Here is a 24,609-nt window from a genome sequence, read left to right as displayed (position 1 = left end):
TGGGGCTCTGGGCTTTCCTTCCTGTGGAGCAGAACCATCCCCTTTTCCAGGTGCCCAGGGCTGGAATTGGCAATCCCCATGAGAAGTTCTTCATATACAAGGGTTGCTCCCAGCCAAAATCTGCCAGGACAGACAGCTCAGGCTAGCCCAGGCCTCCTGAGGGCTGTCTCTCATCTACCACCACACACTGGGACTCAGTGCTTTCCTTCCAGTGGAAAAGAACTGCCCTCCTTACCAAGCTGCCAATGCCAAATCTGGGATTCTACCTCCAAAATTACATCTGTCCAAGAACTGGGCCCAGACAAAAGTAGCTAGGACAGACAGGTCTGGATTCCTTGTTCTCTGGTGATTTCCTTAGACTATGAGCAGAATATTTTCATTTGCCAACAACGTGGAGAGGGTCCAGAGATCACCAGGCAGCAAGTAACAGAACAAGAGGACACAGTCTCAAATTGTTTAAAGGGAACAATTGGCTGGATACTAGGAAAATAGTTTTTCACGGAAAGAGTGATAAAAGTACTGGAATGGTCTGCCTGGAGAGGTGGTGGAGTCAACACCCATGGATGTTAAAAAAAACGTCTGAATATGGAACTTGTGACTATGGTCAAGTTGAGGTGTTAGGGCATGGGTTGGATTTGATGTTCTTGAAGGTCTCTTCCAACCCACTCATTCTGTGAGTTTTGTGAATTCTAAGAATTCTGTGAATCTCCCAAGTTTGGGTTTGGAGGCTGCAAGAACATGACCAATGTATAAGGACAAAGGAGCTCTGTGTTCAGTGGAGTGGAGACTGAGGACAGAAGAGAGCCCAGGGAGGGATTGAAGGGAGGTTTCATAGATAGGGGATCCTTTGGACATAGTTGAAAACAGCCTGAGAAAAACAGAAAGAATTGATGCCAAGAGCAGCTGGGATGGTTCAGACTGGACCCAAGGTTAAAGAAATATCACTCGCAGGGCAGGGCTGTAGTGAAACCTGGCATCCAGAAGGAGTCTGGAGCAGCCCAAGGCTTTGTGTGTGCAGGCAGAGGCAGGCAGGACGCAGAGCTGTCAGCAAAGGAAGGGGCCAGCCAGGTGGGGCAGCCGGGGGATGAGGACAGCCTGCAGGGACAGAGGGGCAGGGCATGGACACCGTAGGACAGCCTGGGCTGCAGAGGGCACAGGGATGGGCAGCAGCTGAAAGGCCCTGCCAGAGCCAAGTGCTGCAGCACTTTGGCCATGGCTGCTGGCCCTGGGCCCTTGGCCAGCAGGGGACAAGTGAGCCTTGCTGTGCTGGGGCCTCATTGCCTCCTTGTCCCTGCTCAGCAGCCTGGCAGGGGCCGCCCCATGGTGCTGCCCTTGGCATTGCACATCCCCAGAGCCCAGTGCCCCGGGAAGAGCCCTGAGCAAGGAGGGAGGGACAGGATCTGCCTTGCCAGGGGCTGGGGCTCAGCCCTTGGCCCTTGGCACTGCTGAGACACATCCAGGTTTGCTCAGTATCACAGACACCTTTCCCTTGTCTTTGTCCCCACCTGTCATCACAGCTACCAGTGTTCTGCTCTAACTGGAACATGGGGACATTTTCTCAGTTGTGTTCCTTACTGGAGTCTGTTAAAACTTCAAGAAACTTTGCAGTTTGAATATCACTTTGGGTTTTTGTGAAGATTTTAAGCACAGTATGGGGGACTGTGTCTGATGTAAACAGCATCAAAGCCTCAAGAGGGTCATTAAAGTCCTTGTGTTGTGTCTCTGCTAGTGAGCTGGGCTGGGCTCCTAGCACAGAGGCAGCTCCTGGCAACCATGAAAAGCTTCAAAAAGACCTTTCTGCTGATTTGCAGCTCTTCTCCCAGCCCAGCAGGGCTGAGGGCATGGCCTGCAGCCATCCCAGGCACAGCACAGAGATCTTCAATCAGTCAGGGCTGGGAAGATGCTCACAAGTGCCTGGGGCAGAATCACTCCCAGCCCTGGACACAGGAAGCCTCTGGCTGCAGGACAATGCAGCTGCAGCTCCTGCAGGGATCTCCTAAAGCTGGAACATCCCAATGCCCACAGACTCTGTGAGTACATTCTCTGATTCTCTCTCCTGTAGAGCAGCCAGGGGTGCCCAGGGCTGTCCTGCAGAGCAGGGTCCTGCAGCCCAGGGTGCTGTGCTGGGCAGGGACTCTGCTGCCTGCCAGGGACAGCTCTCAGCCAGCCCTGGGAGCTGCTGACAGCACTGGGGGACAAGGTCTGGGTGGAGGGAGACAGCTGGTGAGACTTGGAAGTGTTCTCCTTGTGCGGTGAGGATGGTGCATTGATCAGGACTGCTCCCAGCACAACATTTAACTACAGAACATTTCCAAATAGATTATACAGGGAGCACAGCAAGTCAGGGGCTGCATAAAAGGGAAAATCCTGATTTTATAATCTACTGCTCAGGGTTGCCTAGATGGAAAATTGAACATTGATATTCATATGTGTGTTCAGGTTGAGAACAATAAGAACAATTTCTCTCAGGTCTGAATAAACCAGGCAAAGAAAGAAATCAGCACAGGGTCCCTTACAGGCACCATCAGTGTTGTCTTTCCAGCCTCCTCAGGGTTGCTCTGACTTTGCCATCAGAGCCTGCAGAGGCAGAGCTGGCCCTGGCATTGCCCTGTGCTGGGAGGGGTCTGCAGGGCAGAGCTGAGCCCCCAGGGCTGGGCTGGGCTCTGGCAGCACTGGCAGGGCCCAGCCCTGGGCACAGGGAAGCAGCAGCTGGCAGGGAGAGCTCCAGGCAGCAGAGCCCTGGGCAGGCAGTGGGGGGAAAGTGACACCAAGCTGGGCTGGGATATTTCAAGTCATCTCCAAACCAAACTATTCCATTATTACTGTTCTTACAGATCCTCATGCCAAGACACAGCAAATGTCCAACAGCAGCTCCATCAGGCACTTCCTCCTGCTGGCATTGGCAGACACGCGGCAGCTGCAGCTCCTGCACTTCTGCCTCTTCCTGGGCATCTCCCTGGCTGCCCTCCTGGCCAACGGCCTCATCATCAGCGCCGTAGCCTGCGGCCACCACCTGCACACCCCCATGTTCTTCTTCCTGCTCAACCTGGCCCTCACTGACCTGGGCTCCATCTGCACCACTGTCCCCAAAGCCATGCACAATTCCCTCTGGCACACCAACAACATCTCCTACTCTGCATGTGCAGCTCAGCTCTTTTTCTTCATGTTCTTCATGTCAGCAGAGTTGTCCCTCCTGACCATCATGTGCTACGACCGCTACGTGTCCATCTGCAAACCCCTGCACTACGGGACCCTCCTGGGCAGCAGAGCTTGTGCCCACATGGCAGCAGCTGCCTGGGCCAGTGCCTTTCTCAATGCTCTGCTGCACACAGCCAATACATTTTCCCTGCCCCTGTGCCATGGCAATGCCCTGGGCCAGTTCTTCTGTGAAATCCCCCAGATCCTCAAACTCTCCTGCTCACACTCCTACCTCAGGGAACTTGGGCTCATTGCTGTTAGTGCCTGTTTGGTATTTGGCTGTTTTGTGTTCATTGTTTTCTCCTATGTGCAGATCTTCAGGGCTGTGCTGAGGATCCCCTCTGAACAGGGAAGGCACAAAGCCTTTTCCACCTGTCTCCCTCACCTGGCTGTGGTGTCTCTGTTTATCACCACTGCCACATTTGCCTACCTTAAGCCCCCCTCCATCTCCTCCCCATCCCTGGATCTGGCCCTGTCAGTTCTGTACTCAGTGGTGTCTCCAGCCCTGAACCCCCTCATCTACAGCCTGAGGAACCAGGAGCTCAAGGCTGCAGTGTGGACACTGATGACTGCATGGTTTCAGAAACAGTAAACCTTTCCAATTTGTGCAAGTTGCCAATATCTCCTACTCACTTGTAATATGAGTAATTTTTGAGAATTCTTTTTTTTCCCCTTCATTGCTGGAATTTTTTACGTTTGTTTTAGTCTAATAATTTGTGCACAAAATCATGCCCATATTTGTGATATTATTTTGTCTCTCCTCCTTTGCTCTGGCCCCAGACTCTGTCCAGGACGGGCTCTGTTCTCTGTAGCTTTAAATTAACTAAAGGATCTCCCAAAACTGTTTTTACTGGAGATCTCCTTTCTTTGGAGCTTCCTTCTGCTCCCTTCTCTAGAGCTGCAGCAGCAATATCTGTGTGCAGAGGTGGGGGCAGGTCAGGGGTGGCACAGCAGCTCGGCTCCTGATGGTCACACCATTCCTCATCCATTAATATTTTTACCACAAAAAAAAACTTTACAATATTTTTAAAAAAACCCTATATATATATACAAATCATACCAAAATTACACAAAATACCATAACAAAACTACAAAAAAATAAAAAAATCAAAACACAAAAACCACCCAACAAAATTAATATAAATCATAGTTTAACCATTCCCCATAACTTACCACCCTCTTATCATCTCTTACCAAACTAATAATATTACTAATTTTAACTTATCATTTAAACCATATATTCTTAACAAAATAATTACTATTATAAAAATCCACCTAAAAACTACCCATTTCATACTCATCCAAACAAAATATAAACCAACAAAAAACCCTCAATCTTAACTAAAACTCGAATTCTAAATCATAAAAAATTACAACAGTTCAATAAAAAAATAAAAAATAATAAAAAAAAATGCAATCAATATTTATTCACCAAACCTAATTAACAACAAAAAAAACCCAAAATATATATTTCCCAAAATCTAACTACAAATATACAACCTCACTACAAACATGAAATCTAACTACAACCATCCAATATAATAAATAAAAATTAAAAATCCTAAAAATTATATAAGAAATATATAAAAATTCGTCAAAACACCAAAATAATAAAAAACCTTCATCTTCACAACGACTAGAAAACAAAAAAAACCCCTTACAACACACCACATATACACAAAACACAACAAAAAAGATACATAACACAAAAATTTAAAAAATATATAAATCAAAACTATCAAATAAAAAATCATGAACCATTAATAACACAAAAACTCCCCAATCACACAACACTCTTTTACTTACTGTAACTTACTCAATAAATTATACTAAATCTAATCAAATTTATTTCTATCAATTCCTGTAACTCACTTATAACACAGGCCAGGTGCCATTGCCCACCTGGGCACACTGCTGGCTCATGTCCACCCTGCTGTCCATCACTGCCCCCAGGTCCCTTTCTGCCTGGCCCCTCTCCAGCCACTCTGTCCCCAGCCTGGAGCACTGCAGGGGTTGGTGTGGTCAAGGTGCGGGACCCAGCTCTTGGTCTTGTTAAACCTCACCCTGTTGGATTTGTGCCCTGGATCCAGCCTGTCCAGGTCCCTCTGCAGAGCTCTCCTACCCTCCAGCACATCCACACTCACACCCAGCTTGGTGCCATCTGCACATTTGCTGATGGTGCACTGTGCTCCCTTCTCCACATCATCAATAAAGATGTTAAACAGGACTGGGCCCACACTGATCCCTGCAGGACACCACTGCACACACGCTGCATGTGGCACCATTCCCCACCACTCTCTGGGCCCCGATGTCCATCCAGTTCTTAGCCCAGGGAGGGGTGAACCGCTCCAAGACACAGGCTTCAGCTTTTCCAGGGAATGCTGTGGGATGGGGTGTCAAAGGCTAAAGTTCAAGCAGACAACATCCACAGCCCTCCCTGTATCCACCAGGCCCTGTCAGAAAACTCCTGGTGGGCAGGAGCTGGGCAGGAGGCAGCCGTGTGCCCTGGCAGCGAGGCAGGGCAGGAGCACCCAGGGCTGTGGGACCAGGACATCAAGGACGTGGATTATCCAGGGCACTGGGGCCTGGTTTGGGTTGCCCAGGGCAGGAAAGATGTCTGGCAGCTGGAGCAGGGTGAGGGAAGGGCCTCCAAGGTGGGGCTGGAGCCCTTTGGCTGTGAGCAGAGGCTGAGGGAGCTGGGCTTGTCCAGCCCGGAGCAGGGAAGGCTGAGGGGCTCCTCATCCCAGCCTGGCAGTGCCAGCCAGGAGCTGATGGAGAACACAGAGCCAGGATCTTCACCGGGGGGCCAGGGGGGAGACAAAAGACAGTGGGTGGAAAGGGGGACAGAGGGGAGATCTGACAGGACATGTGGAAAACTCTTGTTCCCATGGGCTCAGACAGGTTCTGAAATGATGCTGTTTCTGTCTTTTGGGATTTCCAGATTCAGACCAAATCCAGCCTTGAACCACTTGGTCTGACCCAGTTTCTGCAGACTTGATAAAATATTTTCCATGTTAATCCCAATTTTGGAATGGGCCAGAGGAGATGTTTATGGGACAAGAGCAGTCCTGGGGATGTTGGGAACCTGCAGCTTGCGAGGTGCGTGAGCACATGTCATAAGATGGGGTATTTGAGTACTTGAAGAAACGTCCAAGTTTTCCCACCAGGAGAGAACGTAAATTTTCTGGATGTGTACTGATGGCAGGAGAAGAAATCCTGCTCTTTCCCTCTACCTGTGATACCACTGTACTGTCTGTTATTTCATGTCCCTCTCAATTTGGGGGTTTCCACCTCTCCTGTTTAAATGGCCATGTCTGAGGATGTCTGTTCACTAGACCAGCTGGTCCTATGGCCTTCCCATTGCTCCCAGATTTCCTCCTGCAGTTGTTCTCTGGTCATTCCACATCAGTCAACATCATAATTGTGTTTACATCTATCACAGAATCAGGTTTTCCTAATGTCTTTGTCTAAAACTGTTCCTGCACGGAAATCCCATGTGCATGGAAGAAATATTAGGCACTGCTTTGACACTGCACAGAGCTGAGGGAAGAATTTTGATGTTTAATAAATTATATCGTTGGTACACTTTTTTTATCTTAGCCATTAAAAGAAACCTTTCTGTGCCTCTGAGTCTCAGCAGTTCCTGACCCCCAAAGGACACAAAACTGATGAGCTGTGGTGCCCACTGCACTGGTGGCTCTTGCACCTCCCTCCACAGGCACAGCAGAGCTCCCTTGTCCCACAAAGTCCCTGGCAATGCAGGGATGAAGGAAACAGGACAGGCTGTGGGGATCAGGGGCAGGGCACGGCCAGGGATTTGGGGTGGTTGTGAGCCCAGGGCAGGAGCCGGCCCTTGGCCTTGCTGAAGCTCATCCAATTGTCCTGGGCCCATGGCTCCAGCCTGGCCAGATCCCTGTGCAGAGCTTGCTGCCCTGCAGCACAGCCACACTCCCAGCCAGCTTGGGCTCCCCTGGACACTGACTCAGGGTGCCCTCCATGGCCTGGTCCACATCAGCAAGGAACACATTGAACTGCCCTGGCCCCAGTCCTGAGCCCTGGGGACACCCCTGCATGTGGCTCCATTGCCCAGCACTCCTTGGGCTGCACTTGTGTTTGCCATGGAGCTGGGCCTGCCTTGGCTTCTGTTTGCTGACCCCAAATGAACATCCCTCTGTGTCTGGGGCAGCTCCTTCTCCAAGGAAAGCAACTGGGACTTGGTGCCAAGGAGCTGAAAGCTGCAGGCACAGCCTGGACTGGAGGAAGCTCAGATTTGCACTGGGCTGCTCTGAGTGCCAGGGCTTGGATGAGGGAAATGGTGGGGTGGGGGTAGGGACAGAGTGTGATTGATTGTCAGCCATAAAGGGTCTTGATGTTCATATCTGTTCATAGTGCGTGAGGAGGTGCTGGGGATCAATATCAGCTGGAGATTGGCAATATCCATCTATAACCTGGAAAAGAATAAATGGGAAAAAATTTCTTGTTCATTGTTTTAAATGAAATATGTTAAAACTTTAGTGAAAACTTAGACAAGTCCTGCCTTATGCTCAGGTTTCTGGCAGTAGATCTGTTTCAGGATACCTGATCCCCAAACTCCCTTTGCTCACAAGTTCTTTAGAATGGCAAATTATGTCTAGTATAAAATGAAATATTTATTTTGAATGGACTCAAGATTAACAGACAAGAGACTTTAAGTAACATACGTAGTGCGCAGGATAAACAGAACTACAAACACAGTGCTCAATAAAGTTACCTATATTACAGCCAGTGAAGAAATAGCAGAGATCAGGAGTCAATGGAACTTACCACTGAACTGATGAGGGAGTGCACATGGAGCCCTTTCACTCAGCTTCCAGAAAAGGAACCACAAAGATTCATCCAGATTTGGGAGTGAAGCCCTACCTGTTTCCAGGGACTATGCAGAAGAGTTTTGTATGGTGCAAGTTTAGTGTATATTTTATAGTTTTTTAAACTGAAGTGTGTGTCACTCAGAAATTCAAGGCTTATCTCCCTCCCTTCAGTCTGCTCTCAAGGCATGATGTTCATGGACAGCTGGGAATTCCACCTCCCTGGCACCAGAGATAACTCAGCACAGGACAGATGTCCAGCCTGGGTTATCTCAGCAATTGCTGAGAGGGGGAAGATGCCCTGAGTGATGGCCCAGCTGATGGACAGAACAGATGAGCTGTGCTGTGCCACAGGGGAAGTCCTGCTGCAGGAACCTCCTGGAACCAGGGGGCTGTTGTGACATTGTGATGGCTCCTGGAGCCAAGGAGAGAGACCATGGTGACACCAATGAACCTCCTGGAACCAGGGAGAGAGACCATGGTGACACCAATGAACCTCATGGAACCAAGGAGAGAGACCATGGTGACACCAATGAACCTCCTGGAACCATGGAGAGAGACCATGGTGACACCAATGAACCTCCTGGAACCAAGGAGAGAGACCATGGTGACACCAATGAACCTCATGTAACCAGGGAGAGAGACCATGATGACACCAATGAACCTCATGGAACCAAGGGACCTTTGTGACACTGCAAGGCCTCAGGGAACCAAGGAGTTCAAAGGTCTCAAACATTCTTTCCAGGGTTCTGCCTTAGGGAAGGGGAACCTCCTTGGTGGCACCTTGGTCTGGCACACACCTGAGGAGTGACTCTGTTTTTTATGGTGAAAGTTAGGAGTTCTAGATTCTTCTAAAAAAGTAAAGGAAAATCCTGTCTCTGTCTGAGTGCAGCCAGGTCTCCAAGCAAAGCAGGTCCCAGATGAGGGAGGACAGACAGGATGGAGTAGGGGAATATGGAGCAAGGTTGTCCACATGGGGTCAGACCTCAAGTCACAGCTCCTCTGAGCAGGCCAGAGCTCCTGAGGAGAGACCCTGGATCAATATCAGTCACAGAGTGCTGCAGTCAAATCTGCTCTAAACAGAGCAGTATTAAAAACCATTCATTCAAAATAGGAATGAATATTTCTTAGAAGCTCTTTGAAATATTTCTCCCTAAGTGGATTTGAAAACCTTCCTGAAGAACTGCACCAGACCAGAGGGAAATCAAGGCAGAGCCGTGGTTTGTCAGGACTTGCTTGATCCCAGTGAGCTCCGTGGTGCTTTTGGCACTGAGCCCTTGAACCTCAGGGCCTGAGAGGAGATTGCAGTTATCTTTCCAAGAGTGAGAGTCAGAAGAAAAACCCAAAGTGTCTCAAAGCATTAATGGGTTCCACTGAGGTCCATCCCCAACACAGGATTCTCTTTGACTCCTTCGAGGAGAGAACTGGGGGCCACGAATGTCCAAAAACATCTGAGAGACTGAGAGATGAAAGGACAAAGGAAAGTACCTCAAAAATTGAAGTACCTTAAAGATCCCATGAGCCCCACTGAGTGTTGTTACTGACAAAGCCTCTCAAGAGACTAATTAAAGCAGAGAATTGGAGGCCATGATTGCACAAAGCTCTCAGAGACTCCAAGACAAGAGCAAAACCCCAAGTCCATGGAAAAACCTGCAGTCCCTGGGAGCATGAAGGAGCCCCCAGGGCCATTCCTGACCAAGGCTCCCCAGGGACTGGTCCCAGCAGATCCCTGAGGCCACTGGCATGTGGGGGGATGCTGAGGGCAGGACAAGGGCTGACAGTGCCCAGCCTTGCTGGGGCTGTGCCAGGAGGCCCCAGTGGCTCAGGACAAGGTGTCTGCTCACAGCCCTTGGTGGCACAGACCCTGCTGTGCCCCAGGCCACCAAGACTTGGCTTCTCTTTGTCCCCTCCTGTCATCACTGCCTCCAATTTCCTGCTCTGACTGCAACCTGGGCACACTTTCTCAGTTGTGTCCCTCAATGGGACCCATTAAAAGTAAAGGAAACTTTGGACTTTGATTGTGACTTGGAGCTCTTGAGAGGTTTCCTAACAAACCACAGCTCTGCCTTGATTTCCCTCTGGTCTGGTGCAGTTCATGAGGAAAGCTTCAACTTCAGTTATGGACAAATATTACAAGAAGAACTTCTAAGAAATGTAACCACATTCCTATTTTAAATGGTGTCCTTTTTATTACTGTTCTCTAGAGAGCAGAGGTGATTGCAGCATTCAGTGACCGATACTGATCCAGGGTCACTCCTCAGGAGATCTGGCAAAGAGGGGTTTTCCTCTTTTCTTGAAGCAATCTTCTAATTTCCCCCACTGCAAACAGACACACTCCTCAGGTGTGTGCCAGCCCAAGGTGCCACCAAAACCACTGCAGAGCTGCCCTGGGCCAGCTGTGAGGGTGGATCATCATCCCAACCTGCACTGGGCACTGCCAGGGGCTGTGGCCATGGACACTGCACTGACCCCACTGCTGGGTTTGGGTGCCATGGAAACCATGAGAAGTTCAATTTACCTTGGAAACGCTGGGGAGGACTGGAACTCACTGGGGAACACTGGGAATGCTGAGGGGGAATCTGGGTGGACTGGGATGGACTGTGGGCGTACACAGAGACACACTGGGACATACTGGGACATACTGGGACTGATACTGGGCAATACTGGAGCAAATTTTGAATACTTTGAGCAATTCTGGGGTATACTGGGACAAGCTGGAGACACTCTGAATAGTGTGGGGATGACGTGGGTGTACTATGGATGACACTGGGGAGAACTGGAAGAGAATACAAATGAACTCAGGTGTATTGGGAGGGCCTGGAGAGGTGCTGGGGTTGCATTGAACTGTACTGGGGATGAACTGGGCTGTACTGGGAGAGACTGGAGGGGTTCAATGGGCTGCTCCCACCCCCGCCCATCACTGCCGCCAACCAATCAGCGCCGGGGATCGGGGACTGGGGGCGGGGCCTGGTGACAGCGCCAGCTTTTCCTTTTTGCCTATAACTCCCATCATGCACCGCGGCCCGATAGAGCCCCATTGGAGCTGGGACTACAACGTCCATCATGCCCCGCGCTCCACAGAATTCCGCTATCTGCCCCCTCCCCCCATGTCCCATAAGCGTCCCCCACACTCTCCAGGATCCCGAAGTGCCCCGTCACCATCCACTCAGAAGCCCCCAAAAGCGGCTCCGGATTCCCTGATTGCTCCCAGCGCCACAGATTCCCGTTACAACCACTTCTGGGAATTAATCTCCTGTCACCTCTCGCGGCCCCATAGCCCCATACAACGCAGTTTCACGTTTAAAACACCCGCCGTGTTCCGCGCCCTACAGGGCCCCGTTAGACCTCCCCAAGCCCCCCCCAAATGCTCCCGAACCTTATACGTTCCCCCTGAACACCTCAAGTCACAGCTCGGACTCAAAAGTGTCCCCCAGGAGCCTTCCCGGACCCCAAATGCCCAGTCCGAGACACTTCCGGGACTACAGCTCCCGTCATGCACCGCGCCCGACAGAGAGACATTGCGGCTGCGCCTTCAACCCCCGTGATGCTCCGCGGCTCCACTGAACAGTATTCTACCCGCGCCTACAACTCCCATCATCCCCCCCGCTCCAGAGAGCCCCGTTCGAGCCCCCCAAGTGCCCGCCCGGACCCCGAAGGGCTCCACATTCCCCTCCCTGACCTCCAAGTTTTCCCCCCTGGATCCCCAAGAGCTCCCCCGGACGCCGAGGTGTCCGTCAGAATCCCTCAGTGCCCTGCCCAGTGCCCACCCGGCTCCCTGAAGTGTCCTCCAGACCCTCAAGTTCTCTCGAAATTCCCTCCACAGACCCAAATCTGCCCCAAATGTGCCCCAAAAAAGTTTCCATAGATCCCAAATTGGCATAAAAAGGATTACAAAAGGACTGATAAAAAGACTAGCATAAAGAAGGAGAAATCAACAGCCAATAATTTAAAGGATTTGTGTTGCTTCGATCCAATGACTTGTAACTTCTCTGGTTTCTAAAAAATTGATAGATTTTAATATAAAAACTAAAATTAGATAATTAAAAATAATGTTTCTTTTTAGTAGTACAAAAATAAATTTCTTTACTAAATTTAATTATTTTTCATTTATTAAATGAAAAACTGCTAATATTTCCTTTTATGAGGAAAATATATTTATAATTTTATTGCTTACTTTAATTGTAATTATAAGAATACATTTATAGGGATTTTTTTTTTATTTTTCAGGATGTCAGTCCCGGGTGGGCAATGTCAGACACGGTGAGGTTGGGGTGAGGAGCAGGTGGTCCAAACAGGGATCATTCTTCTCTGTGCCCAGAACTCCTAGGGAGACTTTCAGCATCAACATCACCTGGGGAGTGCTTCAGTCACCTCTGTAGTGAACTGAAAAATAAAAATAATATGCCCTTGAGTAAAATCAAAAATCCTGAGGTGCACTTTGAAATCTCCCCCCTTAACAGAACTCCAAAGTGACTGCAAGCAGCTGCACAAGCCCTGGAGACTTGAAGACAATGGAAGGAAGACAAAGAGCTCCCAAGGCCTTTGTGTATTTTAATGATGCCCAGATTTGGGGATTTGGGGCTGATGGCAGGAGCCTGAGGCACTGAGAGAAGGTTGAAGAAGCTGCTGCAGGAGTCAGCAGCAAAACTGCAAGTGCCTTGGAGCATCAGTGGCCGCCATGAGTGAGGGCAGGGAGTGCCCAAGGCTCCCCAGGGCCTGGGGAGAGCAGATCCTTGAGGGCAGGATTGCAGGAGCCAAAGGCTGTGAGCAGGGAACTGCAATGCTGAGCAAGGCCTGGGCTGGCTGGAGGAAGCAGAAAGGCCAAGGCTGAGCCCAGGCCTGGGACAGCAGGGCCTGTCCCTCACGGGTGGCTCGGGGCTGTTGCTGGGGCAGTGGGATGGCAGGGGCAGCAAGGACAAATGGCATCAGCCTGCAAGCCCTGCCAGCCTCCTCAGGGAGGGCCGAGGCAGAAGCAAAGTGCGGCCCCTGCCAGGAAAGTTCCTTCTGTGGGGCCTGCAGAGGCCCTGCCCGAGCCCAGGGGACAAAGGCCTGGGTGCCTCTGGCCCTGCCAGCCCTGCCCAGCCCTCGGCCATCTCTCCTGCACCCTGTGCCCCCTCTGTGTGCTGCATAGCGAGGAGGTTGTGGAGCTGAAGCCTTGGGGCTCCCTGGCAGTGAACAGCACTGGGGTTCCTTCTTCTCCCCAGCTCTGCCTTGAGGCACCGATCCTGTAGCTCCAGAGAAGTCATGGAGGAAAGATGTCACGGCAAACATGGCAATACAGAGTACTTTATTTTGTGTAACCGCGTATACAATACAGCTCTGGGACTATATAGTCTGAAATTTGCAGTACAAATGCAAATACAGAGATGAAAGTGTTAGAGACAAAGGTTTTCCTGTTAACAAACACACAAAAATACATTACATGTGCCAGAAGAAAAAAAATACACAGGACACAGAGTGGGCATTAATGAGTAACATTGTAAGAGCTAGAAAGGAGAATGAGAGTTTCTTGCTTCTGAAAGCATGAACAATGATTTTTCTCAGACCATCCTTCAGCTCCTGTTTCCTCGGGCTGTAGATGAGGGGGTTCAGAGCTGGAGGCACCACCGAGTACAGAACTGACAGGGACAGATCCAGGGATGGGGAGGAGATGGAGGGGGGCTTCAGGTAGGCAAAAAACCCAGTGCTGAGGAACAGGGAGACCACGGCCAGGTGAGGGAGGCAGGTGGAAAAGGCTTTGTGCCGTCCCTGCTCAGAGGGGATCCTCAGCATGAAACCTGAAGATCTGCACATAGGAGAAAACAATGAACACAAAACAGCCAAATACCAAACAGGCACTAACAGCTAGAAGCCCAAGTTCCCTGAGGTAGGATTTGGAGCAGGAGAGTTTGAGGATCTGGGGGATTTCACAGAAGAACTGGCCCATGGCATTGCCATGGCACAGGGGCAGGGAAAATGTATTGGCTGTGTGCAGCAGAGCATAGAGAAAGGCACTGGCCCAGGCAGCTGCTGCCATGTGGGCACAAGCTCTGCTGCCCAGGAGGGTCCCGTAGTGCAGGGGTTTGCAGATGGACACGTAGCGGTCGTAGCACATGATGGTCAGGAGGGAAAACTCTGTTCCAAGAAAGAAGAAAACCAGAAACACCTGAGCAGCACATGCAGAGTAGGAGATGTTGTTGGTGTGCCAGAGGGAATTGTGCATGGCTTTGGGGACAGTGGTGCAGATGGAGCCCAGGTCAGTGAGGGCCAGGTTGAGCAGGAAGAAGAACATGGGGGTGTGCAGGTGGTGGCCGCAGGCTACGGCGCTGATGATGAGGCCGTTGGCCAGGAGGGCAGCCAGGGAGATGCCCAGGAAGAGGCAGAAGTGCAGGAGCTGCAGCTGCCGCGTGTCTGCCAATGCCAGCAGGAGGAAGTGCCTGATGGAGCTGCTGTTGGACATTTCTGCACTCTGGGCATTGTGGACTGTTCAAAGAAGTTATTGACAAGCTTGGAGCAATATCTCTCATTCAATCCTATGGAATAATTTCTGGAATCCAGTCAAAACTACTTATCTTCCTATGGGAAAACTCACTACACATTTCTATTATTAAGTTTAGGTTTTTGCTGCTAATTTAATGCATCATCTTCAGCATCACTCTCAGTCTGAACACTAGGGAGCCCAGAGGGAAAACAGAGCTCCCTGTACCCCAGTGCAGTCAGACCTAATGGTCCCACACAGGTGCCATTCCCTGATTTCACCTTCCTCTATTTCAGCGTGAAAATAAGCATTCTTGAAAAATAAAGTGGACTTTTTGAAGACTCCAGTTCAATAATCATTTTCTCTGAATCATCCTCTCTTTCCCTGTGCATCTGGACATGGAGTGATATCCAGCTTTAGTCTGGCTCTCTGCTGCCTGGAGTTGTTCCTACTGGGAGCTGTTTGTCTCTATCCAAGCCTTGTCCCTGCCAGTGCTGCCAGAGCCCAGCCCAGCCCTGGGGGCTCAGCTCTGCCCTGCAGACCCCTCCCAGCACAGGGCACTGCCCAGGGGCATCTCCCTGGCAGCAGGGCCTGAAGGGCAGCTCAGACAAACTGAGATGCTGCAAGCCAAGGTGCTGCTGCTGCTGTCTGTAGGCAGGGCAGGCTGAGGAGGAGGCACTTTGTGAGGCAGATCTGAGGCACATCTGCTGATGCCCTGTGGGACAGTGCAGGAGTCTCAGTGACACAGACACACCTGACAGCCCCTTTGCCTTGCCTTGAGGAGAGAGCTGAGAGCAGCCCTGGCCATGCAGCAGCATCTCCAGAGCAGGAGGAATCTGCCCTGCTGGGGGTGGCTCCTTCCACCTCCAACTTCTGCCCACAGTCCATGGGGAGCTGCCAGGCAGGCTGAGAGCTGTCCCTGGCAGGTGGCACATGCCCTGGGCTGGCCAAGAGCCCTGAGGGCTGCAGAACAGGCACTCCAGCTCTAGGTCATATTCCCCCAAGTGTGTTTCCAGGTGGAGGTTCAGATATGCAGCCCCAGGCCCTCTACAAACCCAAGCTGCCCGCTGCCTCTTCACCTGCCTGGAGTCCTGCCTGCGTTCATGGCAGCAAAACCAGGCTGTTCCTGGCCAGAGACCAGAGCTCTGCTCCTGCAGGATGCTCTTGCCAGCACTTTACAGGATTCTGCTCTGCACGCAGCACTTTTCCTTCCCCCTCTCAACAGGCTTTGGCACACAGAGCACAACCTGGCTGGCTCTGCCATCAGCACACCCCAATCACAGGTGGAGGAAGAAGAAGCAGGGGCTGTTTTGCAGCCATGCCCAAGAGAGACTGGAAGGGTGCCCTCCCTCTGGTCTCACTTGCTTGGCTTTCTGACTGGGTCTGGGGCAGGGGCTGTGATTCCTCATTTGTGGGGACCAGAACCGCACTCAGGATCCCAGCACTGCCTGACAGCGCTCTGGACACTGGCACGGTCACGCGTCCGAGTCTCGGGCACTGTGCTGCTGCTTCATTTGTCCTTTGGCACACCCAACGCTCCTTGAGAAGCCCTGATGGTCTCTGGTTCTGCCCTCTTCCTGACCTGGGCAGGGATGGAGCATTGCTGTGCTTTCAGGAAGCTGTTGTTGAAACCTTGCAGCATTCCAGTCTCCTTTGCCCTCTGTGGATGCTTGTCATGGAATCCGTCCCAGTTGGGTTCAGAGCATACTCAGGTGGAGTGGCTCTTCTAAAACCCAGGGCCTCCAAGAGTGCTCAGCAAGACCTTTAACTCCACAGTGTTGTGGAACTGGACCTTTAGCACAGAGATATTTCCAGCCTGATCTGCCCTTGTTCCTCTGCATCTCTGCACAAAACACAGCGTGGAAGAGAACGGCAGGAAGAGCCCATGTGTCCCAGGGCTCCGGATTTGCGGCGCTTGAGCTCCACAGAGATGCAGGCAAAGAGAAGAAGCCAAACTCTTTATTGATGGAGGGTAAAGCAAAGGGAGGAGATGGAGGGGACAAAAAGGATGGGTACAGTGTGAGGGCTGGAGGGAGGGAGCAGTGAAAAGGGAGGAATGAGGCATAAGAGAAAAAAGGGATGGGCACAGTGTGAGGGCTGGAGGGAGGGAGCAGTGAAAAGGGAGGAATGAGGCAAAAGAGAAAAAAGGGATGGGCACAGTGTGAGGGCTGGAGGGAGGGAGCAGTGAAAAGGGAGAGATAGTGGAGGGAAGATGAGAGGATGAGCAGTATCTGAAGGGTGGAGGGAGGGAGCTATGTACAAGCAGGGAGAGGGCTGAAGCCACATGAACTTCAACAGGCTCAGCTGTGCCTGGAGCTCCAGCTGGTCTCTTCTGGTCTCAAGGTTGCCTCATCTTCCATGGCATCTGGAGAGCTTAAAGGGATGCTGGTTCTTCTGAGCCAGCAGATGAGCATGGTTCTGCAGCTCTTCAATTGAGTGTATCTTGAATTCCTACATTTGTTTGGGAAGGGCTGTCGTCTGTCATCAGGGCTTGAAAGACTGGAAGAGAGAGGAAAGGAGCCATGGTCAGAGCCCAGATCTGTGGGAATCCAAGGTGACCTTCCTGCAAGGGCCATCCCAGCTAGCTTATTCCATGGCCAATACAGATGAGGGGCCAAGGGGATCAGCTGCAAAGTGTTGGCCACAAATACCCCCACCCATGTCCCTGAAATCACTGTGTGCTCCATCCACGCCACCGTTCATCCACACAGGGAGTGAAACCCTCCGCAGCAAGGGCAGGGATTGCAGCTCCCTGCCCAGGGATTGCAGCTCCCCCCACCAGCCCCGCTGACAGCCCGCTGCCCTCACTCACCCTCCCTGAGCACCTGGGGCTCTTCCTTCTGCCCCCTCAAGTACTGCCCGGCGAGCCCTGGGAACACAGAGCCTGTCACTGCCCCAGCGGCACAGCTCCCTGCCAGCGGCGCTGCCAGCCCTGTGGCCACTGGCCCTCCTGGCCCGGCAGGGCTCAGCCCGGGCCCTCGCCACCTCCTGACACCCAAGGAAGGGCACGGCTGGGAGAGGGCGGCAGCAGCCCCGAGGGCAGCCGGGGCTCCACGGCGCCGGGCCCGGATGGCGCCACCGGGGCAGCAGCCGGGGCAGGGGCCGAGCCGTGGTGGGTGGGGATGGACCCCGGGCTCACCGATGAACCTGATGGCCGCCTCTCGCAGGGGCTCCTGGGGGCTCTGCAGGTACGGCAGGGCCTGGCGCAGGTGCTGGGCCGCTCGGCTCCTGTCCTCTGCCAGCTGGGGAGAGCGGCGGCAGGCAGGGAAGGGTCGGGGCGGGCTCTGCCCCTTTGGCAGGCGCTGCCCTGAGGCGCCCGGCCCCGGCCTCCCCTGCCCGCCCAGCCCTGAGGCGCGGCCGGCAGCCGCTGGCGCCGGGCTCTGCAGGGGCAGAGGGCCGGGTGCTGCCCGGGGAGCCGCGGTGCCAACCCGCCCCGCGGCCCCGCTGGGCCGGGGCTCCGTCGGCACCCGGCTCGGGGCCACGGGAGCCTGGAGCAGAGCCCGTGCGGCCCCTGGGTGCAGCAATGGGCACGGCCACAGCTGCCAGCCCCACACAGCGAGCACCGCGCTCAGGGGGCTTCTCCAGCCTGAGCCTGGGGCTTCCAGGCCGTCCTTACCAGGCACTCAGCCAACTTCCACAGCTGCTCCTTCTTCAGCAGCTGCTCCAGATTCCTCTTCTTCAGGAATTTGGTCGCACAATGCAGCGTTGCCCGAGAGGCCTGGAGAGCAGCAGAGATGTGGAGATGGCAGCGCAGTTCAGGGCACAGGACCCGTGTCCCTGTGCCAAGGCCTGGAGGAGGCTGCAGCCCGGGAGGTGCCAGGGCAGGAGGCAGCCGAGCCCCCTCCCAGGGATGCACCAGAAGCCCACGAGTCCTCACCTCGGCCACACGCCGATTTTCATCATGACAGTGGAATAAAAGTGGGAGTAGGCTCTGGCACACAGTTGACTTAAGGGGCTTTTTTCCCTCGTCTACTACCAATTCCATCACCTTGCAGAAGAGGTCAAGGGAGAGCAGCTGCACGTGGCTGTTGTCCTGGAGGAAAGGAAAAAACCTCAGCACCAACTACTGCAGCCCCTGAACAACAGCCCAAATAATCCACAGGGCACCAAGTTTCTGGGCAGCAGCCAGTGCCCGTGGCTGAGGACACTGAGCCTTACGTTGTCAAAGAGGGCCAGGAGTGCCTGGGCCAGCTTCAGGGCGGTGGTGCTGGATATCAGGATCTCTTTGTCCTGGAGCACATTGGTGAACACGTGGAGGCTCATGCCAACCACCTCTCCATCTGCATCAGCCAGCAGCTCCAAAAGGCTTTGAGACAGGCTACACATTTTTAGGGCCTGTGTGGAACACAAGGTTGTGCTGTGAAGCCACGAACGACAGCACCACCAACACTGCCCTGCACTGCAACCCCGACTGCAGGGCCCAGAGGCCAAAGGCCTGTCCCAAAGAACTCAGGGAGGTGAGGCAGGAGAGCTGGGAGCATCTGCCTCAGCTCCTGAAGCCCAGCCAGCCCAAGGGGCTGCTTTCCCCAGCGCAGCTTCAGCCGCTGTCCCCTTCTCACCATCGAGGGATCCTTGCTGAGCACCACAAGGCCTCGGAGCGCCAGGCGACGCCTCTCCCTGCACTTGCTCTGCACATGCCTTGACATGAGCTCAAGGATGCTGTCAGCACAGTGAGTCAAATCCAAGCAGTCCAGGACCTGGAAAGCACAGGGCAGTGACAGGGGACCCAGCCAGCAGGAGCCCAGATCCGCACAGGGCTGGGCCCAGACAGCAGCACAGGGCACGGGCACCGTCCCAGGCAGCTGTGGCGATGACCACAGAGAGCTGGGAGGCAGCTCAGAGAGGCAGCGCTGGCCATCGGGCTCACCTCCACAAGGAATGCCAGGAAAGGCAGATCCCAGCGTGGCTCTTCCCTGCTGAGCCAGCCAAGCAGGCGGCGTGCAACCCCAGAACACACGGAGAGGGAGGCACGGTGCATCTGCCTGATGGGGGAAAAGGCAGCAAGACACTGAGGTGGGCAGGCAAACCTCTCTCAGGACTGAGTCACAGAGATCCAGTCTTTGCCAAGCATCCCTGGAGCGGATGTGGGCATTTTGGGAGGCTGCTCCTTCTGGGCACCTCCTCTCCCAGCCTTTTCCAGTCTGCTTGGCTGTCCCTTGGTGACAAATCCCTCTGGCCCATGAGCACAGGGACTGTGTGGGGCACCCCGGGCACAGAGCACAAATGTCGGGGACAGAGGGGAAATGGGGGTCTCACCTGGCCAGCAGACCCACGGCATAGTGCTGGGTGTCAGCACAGAGCAGCGTGTCCCAGCCACGCTTGCGCTCCATGGCCATCACCTCAGGGTCATAGTGCAGACAGAAGAGCAGAGCCTTCATGGCCTGCACCGCAAACCTGAGTGCAGAGCAAAGTCCAGGTCACACTGGGAGCACTGGTGCTGGCCACAAGGGCATGGGAAGGACAGGGGGACTGGGACCTGTTGGGCTGGCTGGGAAGGCGATGTTCCTCCCGGCACGCTGTCCAGAAGTTATCAACTTCCTCTGGCATCTGCTGTGTGGTGATGACAATGTGGAAGAGCAGAGCCACAAACAGGCGGGAGGAATAAAGGATCATTGCCTTCTGGCACTGAGGCACAATTAGCCAGATCACCAGAGTAGCCTGCAAAAGAAGCAGCCCGAGACAGCGCTCAGGGCTGAGCTGTCCATGGGGCAGGGCCCGAGGGGAGACGCAGGGGGAGCAGCGGGCCCAGTGCCCCCTGAGCCTGTCCCTAGCCCAGGTTTCAGCCCAGTGCCTGAGGCACAGAGAGGATGGAGAGCTGCTGGAGAGGCGAGTGGAGAGCGAGCAGAGGCCAGTTCCACAAACTCACAGCCAGGGCAAACACGTCTTTGTTGTCTCCATCAGAGGTGCTCATGCTGTGCAGAGGCCAATCCTCCATCACACAGAGCAGTGTGGGCAGCACCTTCTCCACTGTTGGTCCTGACGAGCCTATGGCTCTCCACATCCTTGCAGCAGCTCTGTGGGATCACAGCTCTGTGTCAGGGGGTCTCAGTCACAGGACCATGCCCTGTACAGCTGTGGGGCCCAGGTGACAGAGCCCCAATGCCCTGAGGGGGAGGGAGGGAGCATGGCAGCAGGCTGAGGAAACAGAGGGGCCTGAGGGTCCTGGAGCTCTGTGCCTGTCTGGCAGACCCCACTGGACAGGCTGTACAGGGCCATGGGCCGTAAAGGCTGTTGAGCCCTGAGCTCTCAAGGCACGTGGACCCTGTACCTGTCACACATTGGGGCACAGTGCAGGAGGGTCAGCACCACGTCAGCAGGGTGTTCTCCAGCCAGCCTCCAAATGTCAGTGCGCAGCCTGACACCCACAGTGGCATGGGACACGAGACTCTGGTGAATGCTTTTCACCATGGCTGGCACCTGGAGGGGGTGGGCAAGACTTGGAGCACTGTCCATGGGAGACACTCCCCAGCTTCCCCTAAGAAGTGCTTCCCTCCCCGCCACACTGTGCTGGCCTCAAAGACTGAGGGGGCCCAGTGACCATGGCGTGAGTGGGCATGCACTCCTGTGAGGCCTCAAGCCCTGGCCTCAGGCTGCTTACGTTTGGCTGGGAAGAAACACAGGGCTCCTGGAAATAGTCCCCAATGAGTTCCTGACTCAGAGTGGCAGTGGTGTCAGTATTTGTGATGCCCTCAGTCTCTGCAGTGCCGCCCATGTCCTCGGTCTCTGCCATGTCAGCCTTTGCCCTGCCATCATTCCTTGCAGTGTCAGAGCCCTCTGAGCACTCAGGTGAATTTGGGCTGACATCAGGCTCTGCCTGGAGCTCGGTCAGCCTGGAGTCAGGCTCAGCTGTGCCCTCTGTAGCTGTGGTTCTGGTCTTCTTACGTCGAATGCGTAGGAACTTCTGGAACCTCTGCAGGAGAACAAAGGACAGGGAAGAGAGGCAAGTTCCATGCAATGCTCCAAGCGCTGTGCTGGGCTGAGCAGTGACAGCAGGCCCAGCCCAGGTGGGGATGGCTGCAGGTACCTTCAGTGTTGTGCGGAAGCGGCCGCGGGTGGGTTCCTGCTCTTGTGTCCGGTCCGTGGCTGCACCTGGGTAAGAGCGAGTGCAGCCAGAGCTGAGGGGCTGCGGGAGAGGCCAGAGAACACAGCCCAGCCCTGCGCTCCCCAGGCAGGGACAGCCCCGGGATGCCCCAGGGGATGGAGCACGGCTGCTGCGGGGTGTCTGCCCAGCCCCTCTTCTGTCCTGTCCCTGGCCATGTCCACAGTGGGTGGGATGGGATGGGATGGGGTGGGATGGGATGGGATGGGATGGGATGGGATGGGATGGGATGGGATGGGATGGGATGGGATGGGATGGGATGGGATGGAGCCCAGCTGGCAGCAGCCATTAGCCCTGTGGCCCAGCTGTGCCACTCACCATCCTGCATTGGCTGGAACTGCTCCAGATCCTCAGGTGGTTGTTCTGGGGATACTCCAGGGCCTTTCTCTTTTTTCCCTCTGCAAACATTGAACAGGCTGAGAAATCTGCCCGCCATGTCAGAGTCTGGCCTCAAGGGCACCTTCTAGAGAGATGCCTTGGGAAAGCTGTGAGGCAACAAGTCGTGCAGTTGTGCCTTGAGGACACCCACGACAGAGTTGCCTCAGGAAGGCTACAGGACAGCAAGTCCTGCACTCTGATCTTGAGGGCTCCTGCCACAAGGACAGGAGACTCCTCGTAAGCAATTCTGGTCACCAAGTCCCGCGGTCCGGCCGCGAGTGCACCTGCAAAAGAGAAGCCTCGGGAAGGCCACGGGCTACCAAATCCCACGGCCTTGCCACGAGGTCACCTGCAGGAATAACGCCTCAGAAAAGCTCCGGGTCAGACACGAACGAGTGCGCTGTGTGGGGGCTCCTCACAGCACCGCTCCGGCGCGTCCTGTCCCGTCGCCTGCTCCGAGCACTGTGGTGTGGCTGTGTCACTGCCAGCTCCTATGTCAGCACAGGTCACAAAGGGTCCTTTGACACCGTGTCCCCTTCCATGCCATGGTGACCGTGCTGCTCTGTGTCATAAAGGCCCTTGCACACACTGCCACCTGCCCTGGGGACACCCTCAGCCCACCCAAAGTGGCCCAGGTTGGAAGGAATCCCTCGCCCCAAGTGTTTAAGGCAGCCTGACAGGATGTTTATGAGCAGCTCTAACCACCAGCAAACACTGCCCTGCTCTGTAGGCTCAGGGCAGCAGAAGGAGCCCCCAGGGCTGCTGACACAGCCGTAGCTGGAAGGGCACGGGGCCTTCCAGAGAAGCTGGCACAGCCTCCTTGGGACACATCCCAACTGCTGGCCATCCTAAACCTGGGGGTCCAAAAGTTCCCTCTTGGTCAGCCCTTGTGGCCTAAAGCTTCAGCTGCTTTAGCTCCTGGTGCTAAGCTGCTCATGCTGAATGTGACAACTCAGAGAGAAGAATACAGTTCATCCAAATCCTTCTGGGACACTGAGAGGGGAGGCTGTGCAAACAGGAGCATGGTTTGCTGTCCCCTCTCTGCCCTTCATGCCCTTCAGCACTTTGGAAGCTGAGCCAAGAGCTTTGTCCAAGGGTGCAATGAAGCAGCTGTTCCTGCTCCCAGCTCTGGCTCTTTCCTGTCTCTGACCTTGACTGGTTTTGTCCCTCTTGCTGTGCCCTCTGTTCCCCCTGTGCTCAGTGGCTGCTCCCCAGGACTGTGGAACTGGCACAAATCAAGGGCTCCAGCCCCTCCTTTCTCTGCCCTTGCAGCTGCCTGGTCACAGCAGCCTTTTCCATCTGGAAGCTCCACATGGAGAGGCAGTCCCCACCTCTGTTCCCTGCACAACCTCCAGGAGCCCAGGGCTGCCATCTCCAGTCCCTGCTGGCACAGAGGGCTCCCAGGTGCCCCAGGCTGCTGTGACACCACTGCACACGGGAGGGAACAGTGCCAGGGGCTGTGCTCAAAGTCAGGTCCATGTGCTGCTGCTGCTGCTGCTGCTGTGGGTGTCGTTTGTCCAGCCGTGCCCCAGAGTCAGGGATCAGATGCAGGCACTGCTGCTGCTCCCTCGGGATCAGCCACAGTTTGGGTGTTGCTGTCAGTGCCAGCAGAAGCGGTGGCTGGAGCAGAGGGTGCTGACAGTGCCCCAAGCCCCGGGGCCAGAGGGGTCCCTGGGCTGGGGCTGGGAGCTGGGAGGGAGCTGCCCCTTGTTCTCCCTCTGCCCCACACAGAGCTGGGCCGGGCACAAGGGGGGCAGCCCAGCAAACAGGGAGCCTGCGAGTCCCTTCCAGCCCTGTCTGCTCAGAGCTTGGGCCTTGGAGCTGCAGGTGGACAAAGGCAGCTGCTCCTGGTCCCTCGCTGTGTCCCCGTGCTCAGCAGTGCTGCTCCATCAGTCTGTGCCCAGCAAGGGGGAAAAGCCTCAGCCCTGCAGGGCCAGGAGCTGCCGGGCTCTGCCTGAGCAGCTCAGCCAGCGGGAAGGAGCTGCTCCACACGGGAACCAGGAGCAAAGGACTGCAGCACCTCGTTCTTGGGCAGAGCCCCGATTCTCTGGGGGAATAGCAGAGCTGTTCTCATGCACTGCTGTGTCAGAGCTGCAGGTGCTGTGCCTGCAAACACAGGGCTTGAGATCTGCACAAGAATTCTGCAACTCGTGACTGGATCAGGATGTCACCAGTGCTAAACTCCAGTTTAGTCCAAAGCAACCACTCTGCATCTGCTGCTGCTATCTTCTATAATTATTTTCAGAGTATCCAGACAAAAGTAAACAGAGGAGGAGCCTACATTTTCATTGTTTATCAGAAATGCATCTCATTTTGCTGTACATTCCTTTCTTAGGATGTGTTCTCTGTATTTAAAGAAATAGAAAAAAAAGTAAAAAAAAGAACAAAAAGTGAAAGTGAAAGTTTAGAGGAAAAAAACCCCAATGTGTAGTGAAAAATCTTCTGTAACTTTGGATTAATTAGTATCTGATCTTTTTTAAAAAGACAACTAAATTATTTGCTTTGTGAAAGTTCTGATTACATGGATCCATATTACTGACCTCAGCATCCTTTTTTAAAAGATTTTGGGATTTGATTGCAATATTAAATCATTTTTAATTGTGGTTGAAGAAAGAGAAAATTGAAATATGGAT

At 53.9% G+C, this 24,609-nt stretch overlaps 1 protein-coding gene and 1 pseudogene across 1 annotated transcript; one reads left to right on the top strand and one right to left on the bottom strand.

The window, feature by feature from the left end:
* The first annotated feature begins 2,833 nt into the window (after positions 1-2,833).
* Positions 2,834-5,156, top strand: LOC134057350 (olfactory receptor 14J1-like). The gene has a single exon (XM_062514339.1). The coding sequence runs from the start codon at positions 2,858-2,860 to the stop codon at positions 3,788-3,790; it is 933 nt and encodes a 310-aa protein (XP_062370323.1). The 5' UTR covers positions 2,834-2,857; the 3' UTR covers positions 3,791-5,156.
* An 8,261-nt stretch (positions 5,157-13,417) lies between these two features.
* On the bottom strand, positions 13,418-21,229 carry LOC134057244 (olfactory receptor 14J1-like; annotated as a pseudogene).
* Positions 21,230-24,609: the final 3,380 nt, after the last annotated feature.

The sequence above is a fragment of the Cinclus cinclus genome, unplaced genomic scaffold (genome assembly GCF_963662255.1).
Source record: "Cinclus cinclus unplaced genomic scaffold, bCinCin1.1 SCAFFOLD_32, whole genome shotgun sequence".
Taxonomy (NCBI): Eukaryota; Metazoa; Chordata; class Aves; order Passeriformes; family Cinclidae; genus Cinclus; species Cinclus cinclus.
The sequence above is the reverse complement of the archived record's forward strand: the minus strand, read 5'-3'. Positions and strand labels throughout refer to the sequence as shown.

Bases quoted from the DNA above. Each gene is read 5' to 3' on its own strand.
- LOC134057350 (XM_062514339.1), top strand. From the start codon at position 2,858: ATGTCCAACAGCAGCTCCATCAGGCACTTCCTCCTGCTGGCATTGGCA.